The sequence below is a fragment of the Chiloscyllium plagiosum genome, chromosome 15 (genome assembly GCF_004010195.1).
Source record: "Chiloscyllium plagiosum isolate BGI_BamShark_2017 chromosome 15, ASM401019v2, whole genome shotgun sequence".
NCBI classification, from domain to species: domain Eukaryota; kingdom Metazoa; phylum Chordata; class Chondrichthyes; order Orectolobiformes; family Hemiscylliidae; genus Chiloscyllium; species Chiloscyllium plagiosum.
This window is the reverse complement of record NC_057724.1, coordinates 43,931,542-43,948,493: the sequence shown is the minus strand read 5'-3', so window position 1 is coordinate 43,948,493 and position 16,952 is coordinate 43,931,542. Positions and strand designations below refer to the sequence as shown.

The 16,952-nt window shown below is 41.1% G+C and overlaps 1 protein-coding gene across 4 annotated transcripts in view; it reads left to right on the top strand.

The window, feature by feature from the left end:
• The first annotated feature begins 12,333 nt into the window (after positions 1–12,333).
• Positions 12,334–16,952, top strand: part of efnb1 (ephrin-B1) — a 214,579-nt gene continuing 209,960 nt past the window's right edge. The window contains exon 1 of one of the 4 annotated variants that reach the window (XM_043704783.1): positions 12,334–13,216. Coding sequence is in view for 3 of the 4 variants with exons in the window: in XM_043704782.1 (XP_043560717.1) it covers positions 14,133–14,251 (119 nt within the window). In the remaining variant the exon portion in view is untranslated. Of the gene's footprint in view, positions 13,217–13,468; positions 14,252–15,521; positions 15,545–16,952 lie in introns of those variants that run through there. The other 3 variants (XM_043704782.1, XM_043704780.1, XM_043704781.1) reach the window with 3 other exon arrangements.

Below are 16,952 nucleotides of genomic sequence, written 5' to 3'. Positions count from 1 at the left end.
TGAGGTGGAGAGAGGATTGAGTTTATTGAACTGGCTGGCCCAGTTGTTGGTGCTGGTGCAGTTGGGAGCAAGTTGGTGACATTTCCCGAATGAGTGAGTAGGCAGCATAGATGATATGCAAGGTTAGTAATGTAGGGGTGTTGGGGAGGCTGAAAGCAAGTGAGGCTTAATGCTCTGTGCAGTAGTGGTGGAGAATAGGCCTTTAATCTTCTTCCTGCACTGTTGGGCATTTCTCTAGTATATGGACATCAGACTGACCTGGGATTTCAAACCGTATTGGTTAGGTTTGGCACCCTGATCACCTCTGGTAGTCCTAACGAATGAAAATTGCCTTCCTCTCTACCATCATGTTTCTGCCAATACCACCCATAATATTTAAGAAATATTACACTTGTGGTGCCAAAGCATACAAGGCTTTGGGCAAGTGCTGGAAAATGGGATTAGATTAGTTAGGTGGTTGATTTTGACCAATGCAGATCTGATGGGGCTGAAGGGCCTTTTACAATGCTGTCAAACTGTATGACTATGACTCTGACTGTAGGTCAGTTAGCCTGGTAATAGTAATGGGGTAATGCTAGAACCTATTATTATGAATGTGTTAACACAATGCTTGGAAATTTGCAACGTGATTTGGCAGAGTCAACATTGTTTCACGAAAGCATTTGATAAATCTATTGGAATTTTGTAAGAGTGGAACTAGCATGGTGGATAAGGAGAAATCAGTGGATTTAATATAATGAGATTTTCAGATGGCATTCAATAAAATGACATGCAAAATGTTGTTACACAAGATCATTAGAATGGGGAAATATATTAGCAAAGATTGAGGACTGGTTATCACACAAAACAGAGAATATGAATAAACAAGTCATTTTTCATTTTGGCAAGTTGTAGATATCAGAATGCTGCAAGGATCAGTGTATGGGCCTCAGCTTTGTTTGCAATCTTTATCAATTAGTTAGATGAGGGGAACACATTTTAAAAATTATTTCATGGTCTGTGGGCATCTCTGGCAAAGCAAACACTTGTTGCCATCCCTAGTTGCCCTTGACTGTAATATGCCTAGTCCTGTTGAAGATATAAAGCTATGTAGGAAAATAAACTGAGGGGTGGATGAATTGGGGCACACTCCAGTGAAGTGATTGGATAACAAGAGAGTGAACGGAGTATGCTGTATGGAAATGTGGAATTAAACACTTTGAGATAAAGAATGGAAAAGCAGAAACTTTAAAATTTATGACAAAAAATGTTGATATTCACAGTAATTTTGGGGCACTTGAACGCAAATAACAATAATTTAACATGCTACAATTGAGAAAGCAAATGGTATGTTCACCTTTATTGAAAGGGTTTGGAGCAGTAGAGGAAGGCTGTCTTGCAGCAATTAGTTTTAGTTAGTTTCCAGAAGAATGGAAATTGCAGAGAGATATGCTGCATGAAAACTTTAAGGGCATTAAATACAGGGAGCAGCAGTAGTTTGTACAACTAATAACTCTGCTCACTATTCAATAAGAACATATAGAAGAAATAGGAGCAGGAATAAGGCACTTAGCTCCTCAAGTCTACACGACCATTCAACTCAACTACTCTTTCTTTCAAGGTCAGCATACCCATCAACTCCCTGATATTTCAAAGATCTATCAAGGTCCTTTTTGAAAATCTTTGGTGATCTAGCTATCACAATTTACAGGGGTAGAAATTTTCTGACATTTCCTACCCTCTGCAAGAAGAAATTCCTTGGCATCTCAGTTTTAAACGAGTGACTCCTTATTTTATGTTCCCTAATTTGACATCACCCACTAGTGGAACATCTTCTTAACATCTAACCTGTTGAATCTCTCAGAAGATGGCTGAACTTCTACATTAATTCCACTTTCCCATTCTATCCCCTTCTGTAATTAGTTCTTACTAATACAGGAGTAATAGTCTCAGTAGTGCAGCAGTATATCGCCAGCAATTATTTAAATGATATAACCTCCAACCGGTCCTGCTTTTTGAGTCTAATATCACAGGTCACCAGCAGATTCACAGTAGCGTTTATACCTTGATCAAAAGTCTAAAAGTCTTTAGAGCAACTCTTTTTACAAGGGATGATCCTCATTCTTTGATTGTGTTTTTTTTACCTCAACAGAATGTCCCTGAAAAAAAGATTTCAATGGTGAAACTCCCTTGTTTTAAAGGGTCTAGATGCTGGCGCCTTCTTTCAAAATGATTGCAATTTTTCTTTAAAAGGAATTTTGCTGATGAGTTCATTTTCATCAGCAGTTGGTTCATTTAATTGTGTCACTTGCTGAAATGTAAATACTAGTTTCTATTTCCATTAAAACATCAGAGAATTTATACAAAAGCAATAGGAAAACAAAGAAAAATGTTGATCAAAGTGAAGGAAAAAAGGCCATGAATATTTATGTAAATCAGAGACATCAGGCCTGACCCCTATTTCCTGCCAAATTACCATGGAAGGAAATGAACTTTGTAACATCAATTTTAATCAGTTAGGTGATAGCATAAGAAATGTCAAATAATTGGAATAACCTTTTAAATCAATTAGCATAATAATTGTACATTGTGTTGCGAACAGTACTTGAAAAAGAGAAAAGATGTCACTTTAATCTCTTGAAAAATGAACGTGGTTTGTTTTGAATTTTAAAGCAAAAATCTAAAGAAATCTGTTCAAAAATTTAATTTGGCAGCTGTGCCTTTACTACCTCTCAGTGAAAGTAATGAAAACTCTCATTGAATCAGCCAGATAGAAAAACATCCATACATATGTACATGCCACATTTTCAATCAAAAACTGGCAAATGCTACAATCACTGAAACACTATTTATCACCAAAAAGCAAAAAATAGTAACCAATAGGTGTGGACGTTTCTTTAAATTTGATCTGCTGTCCCATCTCCCTTTAAATCAGCTTTTGTGCAATGTTAAGTTGCACAGAATTCAAATACGTTTTCCACATTAAATTGAGAGGAGTCTTTTGACCAGCTTTGCACCAACAGCTGGGCAGAAAAGCTCAAACTGTATCCTGGAGCAGAAAATTAACCTTCAGGTTTTCATAAGTTTTAATGCCAATTGTTCTATACAGCAGCAGTTGTACCTCCAGTGTAAATCCCTCTATAATAAGACTTTGTGGGGCATACAGGTACCAATAGATGTCTACCAGGTAGGGTTAGACTGCAGCAGATGTCTGTTGTGCTTACATAGATTGTTCTCATATCGCAAATACAGGCAGAGGTGTGGTACTTTGTTTTGGCAGAGGATTAGTGTGTATAGAGATTCCAATTCCTGAGAGAAAGTGTGGTTGGGGATTTGTTGGCACAGGCATGAAATGCAAATATCTCACTAACAGTAAGACAGGACATTTTTTGGAAGCATCCCATTTATAATATATCACTATTTATGAGTTAGTGTATGAAAGCAAACCAATCCAGCAGATACTGGCAGAATTTCTTCTTTAAACACAGTGTCTTTCTCTAAGAATATGAAGGTAAATTTCCAACTGGTGTTGGCATTATTGGCTGGATTCAGTCCTGGGAGGAGCAGGGAATTTAACGGAGAAAGAATTTGCTGCTGCAATGATATGGACAGACAGTATACTTGCTATTTAGTCTTCAATGAGGCCGTAAAATTCATCTGTGTAAAAAATGCTGTGATGGATTTGCCATAGTGTGAACAGAATCTTACCTTGTGTCTTCAACTCCCATTTAGATCAGGGATTGAAGAAAATTGGCACGACTAATTAAAATTAAATAAAAACGCTTTCATTAGTTAGAATAGATATTTCAAAAAGATTGTCTAGCATGAATTTCTTTCCTGCATTTTCATGAATTGTTTTTGGAAATTCTATTTTAATGCAGCTATTGTAACACTGGCGAGATCAATTGAAATACTAGTTTTATAAACTATCTAATGTTACTTTCCATTTAAGTCAACATATTTACATTCTGGATGGAATGTAAAACTGGCATTCCACTTGATCCCATGGATTTTCTACCTGCATCCAATTACTTTCAACATTACAGATAATTGATTGTTAATAAATCATTCCAAGAGTTCAGCACAACAGGAAAAAAGCAAATCTAGTGAACTGTTCTGATACTGTTGGCTGCATAGAATTCAATGTTACCTTTATTCTGAGCATGGCTTCAAAACTCCCTAAGCACCGGATATCAGCTTTTAACTGGTATAAGCTAAAACTGAAACAGTTGTTGGCACTTCAGACCAGCACAGATGATGCATCCTTATGAGCAGAAAGACACTAAACTTGAAATTCCATTATTGGCCTTACCAAACTTGCAGACTGACTAGGAAAGTGAAGTAGTCCTCCAGCTAGGATTTCATTTATTCCTGAAATCCTTCCCTTATCACCTCTGCCAAGACTGGGAATTTATTTGAAATCTTAAGAAAACCAGAAATACACATTTTTTCTACATATATCACTTAATATTAAGTGTGCGCATCCCCTTAATTTGAACCTGACGACTAGAATTTATGTTCAATTCACTAGACTTGTTACTTTAATAAGTAAAATTGCATTGACATCATAATTATCAGACTCAGCTGAAGCAGAAAATTTGGGCTGGTCAGGGCACAGTTCCACAACCTTTGCATTGCAGAATTGTGACATAAAAGTATAGCTTCTAAATTAGCAATCTCACTGACCAAAGAGGTTGCTGAATGGCTGGTGTGACTAAAGCACAAATATCACACTGATATAATAGGGAAGCTATGCACATGAAAATCACTTTGAATATAGACAAAACTATTGCATATTTGAGTTTTATTTCAGATTTTATTCAAATTCACTGTATTAGACTGTAGGTGATTCTTTACTATTCATGAATTAGAATGCACCTTTACCAATCCCAATATCTAGATACTTTCAAAGAAAACCCACAATCAAACAGAAACCTTTTATCACTGTATTTTAGCTTCTTGGTCATATTGTGTATTCTTATTTTGAAAGGTGGTAGGTAAAAATAGGATGTGGTTTAGCTACAAATATAAAAATGCATATTGATGCACATTTTCCAAATGATCGTGATTAATTAGGTGGTGAGATGCTGCAGTGGGAAGTATGAAGAAAATAATCTGTCTCATTAAATAAAATTTACTGGCTTATTATTTGGATGTTTAGCCATTTCTTTCTTTCATCATCTTGGAAAATATACAGTAATCAAACTCTTTCCTTTCTGCTTTTCTTGGGCTTATCACTTAAAGTTCAAAAGCTAAGTCCCAGTGAAAAAACTTCAGTCTACTGATCACAAAGTCAGATGGAATCCAACGTTATAACAGAAATATTCTAAACAATACAGAGTTGCAATTTTTATTGTTATTCTCAACCTCAACCGTATACATTATTCATCACGGTTTACGTTTTCAATAAATCAAACCATCAATTTTCCTTAACTTCACAAGATGCAGTTGAGTGACTACAGAACTAGAAGGATGATCCAAAAGTTATAAGTTCAAATTCCACTGAAAATAATGAAATGAAATTAATAACACTGGCCATTTGTAGACTGTCACCAGAAAATAAAATTGACCATGCTCAAAAAAGCTGCCCAATTTTCATTAAAATCCATAAAATCAGCTTCTTATAACTTGAAAACAGGGAAGCTGTCACCTCTGCCCAGTCTGGCACACACACAATTCCTGAGCTAACTCGTTTGTATCTTTCTCTTTTAATTGTACTATGAAGTGATTTGGCAACCCTTCAGTTGTACAAACAAGTGTTAGCATCTTCACAGGACACCAAGCAACGAGCAATAAGTAAATACCTGCCAGCTTTCCCATATGCAAGAAACAAATTAAACAATCTACTGGTGAATATTGCAAGCAATAGGGAAATTGTATGGGTGGCGGGTTTTAACTGCTGCCTGTGCCAATTTTTAGAAATGGGATGTGCAGCAGTTCAAAATGGGAAAGAATGTTGTCTTTCTGTTGGGAGCCTGAAATCTGTTTGATTTGATTTCTGTTTGTACTTCATTCAAGCATGAGTGTTTTTATGGGTTTAATATGAAGATGAGTTTTTGACTGGATGACTGCTTCTAATCCCAGGTTTTCTCAGGGTTTAAGTGAAAGTCCGTGGCATAAAATTGGCAGGCGTATGACCATATCTCATGGGGTTACTCGTGTGAGATTTATGGACTGACATGTCAAGCTTGATGGAATGTGCTCGCGTATTTTATGTTATATTAGGTTGGGTCATTATTCATGTGTTTGATGGGATGAGTGTGATTTTGAAAGGATAATTGAGTTAGTGTACTTTATGATCTTATTGACAAAAGATTATATGGGTTAGTCCAAGTATGTTTCATAATTTGACATGAATGTTAGCACGTTTAATGCCTTAGTTTTAGTGCTCTTTTGATAGGGTACTTAGGAGTTTACTTGGTGGGCTAGTGCATTTGAAGTGTTAGTGCAAAAGTGATTGTAATTGGAAGCTTTAGTGTGAGTGTCTATGTTTTTGTATTTAGTTACAGGACTTGGGTACTATTGTAGAGACTTGCAATTTTATTCCCCTCTGAGTATCGTTCAGAAGGTAGCAACATGATTCCTGGAATAACCGAAGTCTATGCGATGTGGTATACTCACAGTGCAGATTGTTACCGAGTTCCAGAACTTTGAATCAAAAGTCGTGAGGAAAAGGTAGTCATAGAATCCCTACAGAGTGGAAGCAGATCATTCAGCCCATCAAGTTTGCACTGATCTTCCAAAGAGCATTCCACCCAAACCCATCCCGTGTATTTTCGCATGGCTAATCCACCTAGCCTGTACATCCCTGCGTATGATGGGCAATTTAGCATGGCCAATCCACCTAATCTGCACATCTTTGGACTGTGGGAGGAAACCGGAGCATCTGGAGGAAATCCACACAGACAGTCACCCCTTGGTGGAATCGAACTCAGGTCCCTGGCACTTTGGGGTAGCAGTGCTAACCACTGAGCCACCCTAGGTGATATATTATCAAGTCAGGATTGTGTGTGATTTGGAAGCATAGTTGTAGTTGCAGGTATTCCCATGCTGTTGTGGCCCTTATTCTTCTGGGTGGTAGAAGATCTGACTTTTGTAAGTACTGCCAAAGCAGCCATGCTGAGGTGCTCCAGTGCATCTTTAATAGTATTCATTTCGACCATGGTGCATCAGTTGTGAAGAAGTGAATGCTTAACATGGTAGATGTGGTGTCAAATAAGTGTGCTGTTTTTCCTTGATGGTGTCAAGCTCCTTGAGTGTTGTTGGAATACATTCATGCAGATAAGTGGATAATATTCCATCACATGCCTAATTCATTGCTTGCCACAGAATTTCCAGTCTCTGATCTGGTCTTGCAGATATAGTCATTGCACGGCTGGTCCAATTTCTAGTTTTTTTTTGTTGCAAAAATATACTTTATCCAAAAAAAGAATTATTTACATTCACAGGTACTAAACCAGTTTTGCTTATTTCCAGTTAATAATGATGCCCATAATGTGGATGGTGGGAAATTAAGTAATGACAATGCCCTTGAATATCATGGGGAGATGGCTAGATACTTTCTTGTTTAAAATGATGATTGCTTGGCAGTTGTATAGCACATATGTTACTTGGCCAATTGTCAACTCAGGCTTGAATGTTGTCAATGAATACATGCACAGACTGCTGCGGTATCTGAGATGGTGTTAATATTACTAAATGCTGAAGTGATAAGCAAACACCCCCAGTCTGACCTATCGTGGAAGGAATTTAATTGAGGCAGCTGAGGATAGTTGGGGCGAGGATTCTAACTCGAGGAACTTCAGGCGTTTGTGGCGCCTTGATAATCTTCCTCTCTCTAAGACAGGAGACAGAAGTATCACCTGCTTCAGCAGTGTGTAATAGTATCTCTGAACAGGTAAGTTAGAAAATATTATCCTGAAGAACTTAGGACTTTGTGGTGTGATGGTAGTGCCCCTGTCTCTGGACCAGGAGGCTCAGTTTCATGTCCTAAGTGCCCAGAGGTGTGTAATCACAATTCTGCACAGATTCATTGAAAAATATCATAGAATCATAGATTCCCTACAGTGCAGAAAGAGACCATTTGGCCCATTGAGTCTGCACTGACCCTCCAAAGTGCAGTCTACCCAGGCTTAGATCCCCACCCTATCCCTGTAACGCTGGAACTGGTAATGTGGAACTTAGGGCTCGAGGGTACAGGGGCAGTGTACCTGGGTTCAAGTCTGACCTACTCGAGAGGTGTGTAATAACATTGCTGAGTGGGTTAATTAGAGAATATCTAGGGATTTTGTGACCTAGTGGTAATGAGGCATGGATTCAAATCCCATCTGCTTCAGAGCTGTGTAAGAAGATAGATTGATTGCAGAATTGTTTATATCTTGAGGAACTCCTGCAGAGATGTCCTGGAGCTGAGAAGATTGACCTGTAACAACCACAACCATCCTCCTTTCTGCAAGATATGAATGCGCCCAGTAAAGAATTTACCCCCAGTTCCCATTTACTCCAGTTTTCGTAGGGCATCTTAGTACCATGCTGATCAATTGCTGCCTTCATGTCATGGGTAGATGCTCTCGTGTCACCCTGGAGTTCAGTACTTGTGTCCATTTTTAAACCAAGTCTATACTGAGATCAGGAGCTGAGTGAATGTTCTTAATTTGCTAGTGTGAATATATTTGCTGGATTAGATTAGAATTAGAATTAGAATACTTACAGTGTGGAAACAGGCCCTTCGGCCCAACAAGTCCACACCGACTCGCTGAAGCGCAACCCACCCATACCCCTACATTTACCCCTTACCTAACACTACGGGCAATTTAGCATGGCCAATTCACCTGATCTGCACATCTTTGGACTGTGGGAGGAAACCGGAGCACCCGGAGGAAACCCACGCAGACACGGGGAGAATGTGCAAATTCCACACAGTCAGTCGCCTGAGGCGGGAATTGAACCCAGGTCTCTGGTGCTGTGAGGCAGCAGTGCTAACCACTGTGCCACCGTGCCAAATTGGATTTTTTGAATGTTTGATGTGGGCAGAGTTAGTTTGACATCATTAATAGGCTTGTGCAAATACGATTGATGGGATTGGAAGTGAATTGATTCAGAAAATGGGCTCTCATTGAACAAAAACTTAACTGGACCAGACCTACATTCTTGGGAATTCTGCAGCAAGTAATTTACCCTCTAAATCCCAAAGCCAGTAGCCATCTCCAAGGTAAAGTCAAGAATATGATGGAGTACTCTCCACTTACCTGAGTGAGTGCAGTTCCACAATTCTGAAGAAGCTCAACACCATCCAGAATAAGTTAGAGACAAAACAAACTGCAGATATTGGGATCCAATATAGACACGTACGTCCTGAAGAAGGGTTATACCTGAAATGTTGAATTCTCCACCTCCTAATGCTGTCTGGCTTGCTGTGTTCTTCCAGTTTCCCACTTGCCTACAAGCCAGATTAAGACAGCCTACTTGATTGGTACCCCAACCACACATTGGACAATCACTTTCTCCACCACTGGAGCACTCTGGCCGTAGTGTGTATCATTTCCAAGTTGCCCTGCAGGAAAACATCAAGGCTCCTCTGACTGCACCTTCCAACCTCATGACCTCCATCACTAGAAGTACAAGTGCAGCGGATATGTGGGCACCCACCTGCAAGTTTTCCTCCAAGCAACATTCCATTCTGACTCAGAACTATATCGCCCATCCTACACTATTTCTGGGTCAACAGTGGAACTCCCTTCTAACAAAGGCTTTTCTACAAAGTGACACTCTACCCTTAAGGGCTGTGTAGTTCAAGAAGGCAGATCGCTATCAGTTTAAATGGAATTAGGATAGGCAATAAATACAGGCCCAGTCAACTTTACTCACATCCGCGATTACAGTGTTAGAGGAGTGATTGGCAAAATGGGAAACAGACTGAAAGCATAATGCGAGAATCTGCACTGGAATTTAAGGATGACACAGATGGCACATTGCAGCCCAAGTTGCTCGCTGTGGAAAGTTATAACAGGATATTAAATTCATAGAAAGTATTAAGCGGCAGTAACATAAAATGAATCAGAGTGCCGCAGTTGGTGTTGATTCGAAAAGATACCCTGCTCGCAGCCTATGTTGGCTTGTTACGTTCTGTTGGTTCAAGTGGTCGAGGCGGAAGTACGATAAATTACTGACGGTAGGAGGCGCTGGTTACCGCAGAATAAAATATCACTTGCAGGCAACGAGTAAACGCTTTTCAGCGAGTCCGCTTACCAGACTCTGGAATACATGGCATCCTTCGTGTACAGTGCTGAGGATTAAAATATCAATAATAACAGAGAAAGTAACAAGAAAATAAATGTATTTTAAACAAAATACTTCTAAGATTTAAAAATTGTTACTTGAGAATATTGTTATGTGGACGCCTAAGTACCTATACATATATCAGCTAATTCAGTTATTCCTTACTTCTTGTTTCGCAGTCATCCACTGACATTCTGAAAAAAAGATCTCCTTAACTATCCCTGAACAAATCACAACTCACAATTCTTTTCCTAACATGCAAGCAGTTAAAATACATATTCTGCTGTGATTCTTTGTGATTCTAATTACACTGAGAGTAAACCCTGACATTCAGCTCTTTCGTAATTTTGCAGGACATTGTCACCCATCTCTTAAATGCAGTAGATTTGGAGGATGCTATTTTAAGACAGGCAATGTCAATTCGTGAAAATTATGAAACAAATCTAACGATTGCAGGTCGTGTTGATCATCACACTGTCCATCCAACATAGATCCTATTATCTACATATTACTCTTCATTCACTTTGCTTCACTAACAGGTTTGTGGTTAGTCCCTGTCTCGCTTTCTCTGGTCTCTCTCATTAAAATCTTCCAGTTTGCCAACCCACACCGCGCTCTCAGAAGTGTTCCAAATCGGTAGAATTTGCCTGCGCCTCACACTCCCAGCTTTTTATTCTTGTATCGCTGCCTCGTGCGGAATGTTCGCGTTTTCCTTCTTTCACCTCACCCTCGGAAAATGCTGCAAGGTATATTTCCATTATGGAGAGTGGTTGCGAAATGTAACCTGGCATTTTATAATAACGGAAGAATAAGACAAGTAAGCCGCTCCTACTACAGTAAAGGTAAACCGAAACTAAGCAGTGAGCGAGTTCGACTAAATCCTCCTTAAGGTAAATAGCTCGGCTCTAAAATTGCCACTTTAAAAAATGCTTCTTTTGTTTTCTTTATATGCATTGACATGCCTCATGCTAATGACATTTCTGTAATTTCTGTGCAGGTTTAGGCTGGGCTCGCCTCTTCTGTTGGAGTAAGAATCGTGACAATGCGATGATTAACTGGGTTCCAAATACATTGTTCTTTTGTGTTCCATTTTCTGTTACCCTATTACTTTTATGTTTAAACAAGTAATTATTTCCCAAAAGTATAAACTTTAGAACGCTATGTTTATTTCAAACGAGAAGTTTTTAAAAAAAAATCATTTAAATTAATGCTTCTCGATCTACAAAGACAACCAGTCCCAATGCTCACTCGAACCGTTAGATATTGCAGCATTAGTGCCAATTCCCGCCAGAGACAGGGATGAAACAAGGCAGAAGTACTAGTTTACGTGAAACACATCTGAAGGATATTCCTAGAATAACATTTTCAACACAAGGGACCTCAAAGGAAACTCAGTTTGATAGCGAAGCTCTCACGAGTTAGTTACTTTGCCAAAGAATAGAGTTCTGCTTGTCGGTGCCCACTTCCAGGAGTTTAACCGCTCTGGCCACTCCGGGTTAAATTCACCAACTGATGACAGCGAAACAAGTTTGTTTAGAAAAGGGGAATATAATTTGCACGTGCCAAGACGAAAGAGAGAGAACAACTCACACAGACACGTCCACAGAAAAGGGTAGAGACACAACGAGAAATCTGCGGGGCGGGGGGGTTACAGATGTTACAAAAACAGCAACCTCTTCAATTACAGAAACTAGAAAGCTCGACCCCCCCTTGCATGATCACATCTCAAATAGGGACAATACGTTCTCAGGAAGGGTCACTCGACCCGAAATGTTAATTCTGATTTCTCTCCACAGATGCTGAGACTTGCTGAGCTTTTCCAGTAATTTCTAATTTTGCCTCAAATAGGAACAACTCGGGAACAGCAATGACTGCTGGCCAGCCAGTGACGCCCCCATCCCATTAATGAATGTTTCAAGAGTTCGAAGCATTGCAACTTGCTGATTATTATCTGCCAATCCGATTCACACCGCTGGGTGTAATCGCTTTAAATGTTGATCCAAAACGGTTCAAAATAGTCTTTATATTATCACTAGCATTCGTTTTTCAAGCATCCATCTAAACATTGCGTCATGAACGGATTCACAGCGGCCTGGGGTGGGGTGAGGCAGAGAGAGGTTAAGGTAAAGTAGACTGGCGTGAGGGAGAGGCAGGCTGTGTTTTGGGGTCGGAGGAATAGCCCGGTATCTGAACGGAATTCTCATCTTTCCCAAGCGTGTACATGAGTTTGTTTCGCCCTCTTTTGGGCTCTCACCATCTCATGGATTCCCCTTCCTCGAGCAGTAAATGCTACTGGTGAGGATTCCACTCAGTGTGCTTTTCTTCCTGCTTGTGGCTCTGTCACAGGCCTGTTGAGGTATCGCTTTCAATGCTCTAATCAATCACCAAACTCAGCACAAAGCAGGCCTTAAACCAAGGACTTACTGCTCTGACGAGCTCAGCGACACGACTCATAGAACAGCTGAGCTTTGGGTGATTTATAATATTGTTGGTTCCATGTTATCACCAGATTTTACACCAATAGTGAATTCATGTCAGCTCGGTGATAGTGGTGATTTCTCCCAGTTTGAGTTAGATTTTGAATCTACTTGATAAGCCTTTATTGATTGTTAGAAAGCATGATCACTCATTTAGAGGGGAAAAAAACCTTTCGTTGTTGAAATGATGCAGTTCCTAATCTTTGTGCTTTAATTGTAGTGTTGTACACTACTGGAAGGAATCAGCTGTGACTACGCTCCCCCTGTTCCATTAGCCCTAATGTTCTGGGGTCCCAATCGGATTTCATTTCATCAGATTTTAGGGATGGTTCACTGAGGTTACTCTGAGCTTCCGCTGACTAGGAACTCTCGTACCCAGAGGCGAACTCCGTGGCTCGAACCTAAACGTCTCTCGAAGCTCGGATTTCAAACCACACGCGATTTCCAAGTTAACACACACGTACCTATGATGCTGGCACCTGGTAATCTCTCAATCTGTAAAACATTAGTTTAAATGTGCATTTTGAGGGAAGGAGAGAGAACATTTAACGAAATTTGTTAAAGTTGTATAATGTACAAGTGATTACGACACAATGAAACGATAGCTTCGCAGTGATTATAAATTGCTGATTAGATCCTGATGACTGTAACCCTGTTGGTAGACTAGGCAGCATCCCGTGGTTGAAAGTTTCCTGTCGATTTGGACAATGTTTCAATTTGGCTTTAAGAGCTTTGTGTGAGGACCCCTTTCGGCTGTGGTTTGATTGGTTGGGAGGTGCCCAGGACGCCAGTGATTGGTTGGAGGGTGAGTGGTGTCTGCAGCGTGCCTGAGAGGCGGGACGAGGAGGTAGGGGCAGGTTAGGTGGGCAGAGAGCGACGAGCGACTCGAGAGAGGGAGGCAGCATACGCCAGATCCCGGCAGCTCGGACCGAGCGGAATCTCAGCGCGCAGGCAAGCCCCGAAAAGTAGCGACGTTGCACATGGACATCCCGCAGCTCGCAGTGGTCTGAGTCCCCCTCCTGAGATAGCCATCCTCACAGCGGGAGACACAGGAGCAGGCGCTGAGAGCGGAGCCAGCCCTCACAGAAACCGCAGGAGTTCACAAACCAAGAGTGTGCAGCTTCACAGGGAGTGATCGGGAAAGGGGGAAGAAAGGTATTCCCCCCCCCCCCCCCCCCCTCACTACCACCACCACGCCCCGAGAGAGGGATACATTCCTGTGGATAAGGAAACATTCCTGCTTTAACGCAGAGACAACAAACGGATTCCATTCAGAGAGGGATATAACACTGACGCGATACACAAGGATACAATCCAGAAACACTGTATCAAGAGAGTGAGCCCAGGCATTCCTTAGAAATCCGCTAATTTCTGACTTGCCTTACCTCAGCCTGGAGAATGGCTAAATGGGACTCGCTCTGGAAATATTATTGGGGAGTTATATTCGCGCTGTGCAGGAGTGCTCTTCCGTTAGCCAAGAGTTTAGACACTGTCGCTTGGCATTCCCAAAACACCAAGTAAGTTGTTTTTTTTGTCTTTAAACATACTGAATTCCATTAGATAGATAAATGGAAGTGAGCTGGAACGCGGTTGCTAGGATCCTTGCCTGGTCGTTTGTAGCAGTTCCATGTCTTGCTGTGAATGGAGGCGGCGCCCAGGTACCTACCCGGCTCCCGAGACTTACTGAGGGCGCAAGTCTGCAACTTCAGGTCCTGGCTCGGGAAGACATGCAGGCGGCAATCTGAGCATGGCGAGAGTCCTTCCCCACTTTCCCGCGGGCCACGGCACACCCGATCGGTTCTTGATCACGGCCTTCAGAGGTTGTTCCTTGCTGTTGCTTGTGGAGTTTGGGGGGGGAATCTGAAAGCCGAGTGAACGTGAATCTCGCTCTTTGTTCTGCTGAGGTGGGGAGAGGGGAGTTATTTGGTCCCCTCTGAGCACCTCACCTTCCACATTCCCAAGGCGCTGAGATAATAAAAGTGGGGGCGCGTTGACCTTTTACAGAAACACTGCTTGCAGACAAGGGAAGAGGAGCATGGTTGCAATCCTGGATATAAACTCAGTTACATTTTTCCTTTTTCTTTTGTACTGAAGTTTGCTCATGTGAAGTGTAGGGAGCTGAATCAGGTTCAGTGAGCTCAGGATCCCTCCTTCAGGTCCAGTGCAGCCTCTTCCCCCCCCCCCCCAAACGGCTCCCACCGATTCCCAGTGTTAAAACCTCGGAATGTAATGCATGTGCGCACTTGACAGGCCCGTTTGGGCTTCGTTGCAAGCATCTTTTTCGCAAACCGTTGCGGGATTGTTGCTGAGCTCCCCGACACTCTCTCGAGTTTTGGGAAGTTCGGTCACGGAACCCGATCCACGCAGCAACTTCCCCGCCCGGCTTTATGGAAATCAAACCTACCATTTCTCAGTGCAGGACCGACAGGGAAAGATATATACGCCCTCCTAGCAACTAGAGGACTCGGTGCCCGGAAAGTCAATATGTTTTAGGGACACCGAATAACAACAACTCAGAATAAATACCTAAATTGGAGTCAAAACAGTACAGCACTAGATATTAAGACAGAGCAACACTGGAAGTTGCCGATTGTGGAAGTAGTTTGAAATTGACCAGGACTGGCGCGTTCTCCTCCGTTTCGGAAACTCCCCGGTTTCCCCGCAGACTCCGGTCGGTTTGATTTGTTCCCGCAGAGGTGTTGCACTTTTTTCATGAGTCCAGTTATTCTCTTAGCTGACGGGTATTAATTTGCGAGTCACACGGGACCCACCAACTTGCAGACCCGGGAGAGGAAAAGGCCGATGAAAAGGTGCGTAGGAGTTAGATGTCCATCCCTACACCAATATTGTAACTCAGGTGGAACACTGAAAGCAAGAAGTAAAACCTCTTTTAAAAACCACTAACCATCCCTAATGTAATTTTGCAATTCAGGAGTACAATTGCATTCCATATAGAGTTCAATGCATTCACCACAGTATCATACTGTATATTACATTATATAATGTATTACCACAACCAGGAGAGCAAAATGTGTGCATTGTAGTGCACAAAGGTACTGTGTATTCAATACAATAGGAAGTCGAATGCATGTACTACCTTGTATGGTGCAAACTTAGCTGGAATACTATTGCAATGACACCTGCACTGACGGTTTGATATGATCAGGGTGCGTCTGGACTGTAATTTATAATACTTCATCATGTTGTGTCTGTTGCAAAGTGAGAGCTGAAGTAAGGCAAATAATTTTGCATGGCGTGAGCACCCATTTAGAAATGTGTGGCACCATTTGCCTGCGTGTTGTAGTTCTTCATTTTGAAAAGTCCCAGAGTACAGTGAAAATGGGACGCGACCAATTTATAAACAAAAGCTGATTATTTCTTATTCATCCAATTTTGGAGGACATAAAGGGATTAAACAGCCTCACACTCTGACTTCAGGGGTTTAAACAAAACAGTTCCATGAGTACACTGTCCCTTTTTACCACGAAAATGAAATTGACATAGAAATAGGATTGGGCTTGAGTGAAGGACGGAAACATTACTGATTAACCATCTTGTCTGAGACAAGGAATCCAGCCACTACTTTAGAAGTTTACAGCTATCCAGATACTTGGGGGAAAAAAATCTCCTTGTAGTTTAGATTTCAGCCAAAAAGTTGTAAAAGATCAATCTTTCACTTATATTTGTTAATCAGACATTTCAAAGTCATTGGAGATAATTCACCTTGTTCACTCTCCTTCCAGCTCATCCTTTTCCTCTCTCGCTTGCAACCAATGTTCATACAATCAATTTACATACATCTGTTTGAGATACCTTTTTTTTATTTTTCATTTCATGGTTGCTATTTGCAAGATTGGATGTTTTGCAATGCGAGTGGGTGAGATTTTCTTTCTAATCCACTCTGCCTCTCCCTATCTTCCTGACTTGGTGTCAGAGTATTGAGCTCGTATCTCCAGCAGGTGGCGTGATGTAACTACCCAAATATTGGACAATGTTGTATCTGCCCCTCCCCCCACTGTCCACTTAATTCTGCCCTTGGTAAACTTCGGCGAAATTTGAACAGAAGTTGAGTTTGAGAAACAAGATTATGCCATATTGTGCATTATCCAGGTTCCCCATGGAGGCCTTTTGAAAGTTATTCAATTGAACCAAAGAGGTTGGCAATCCAAGCACTAACTATGCTTTATCATATTTTTTTCTTTGTTCTGATTTGATTTC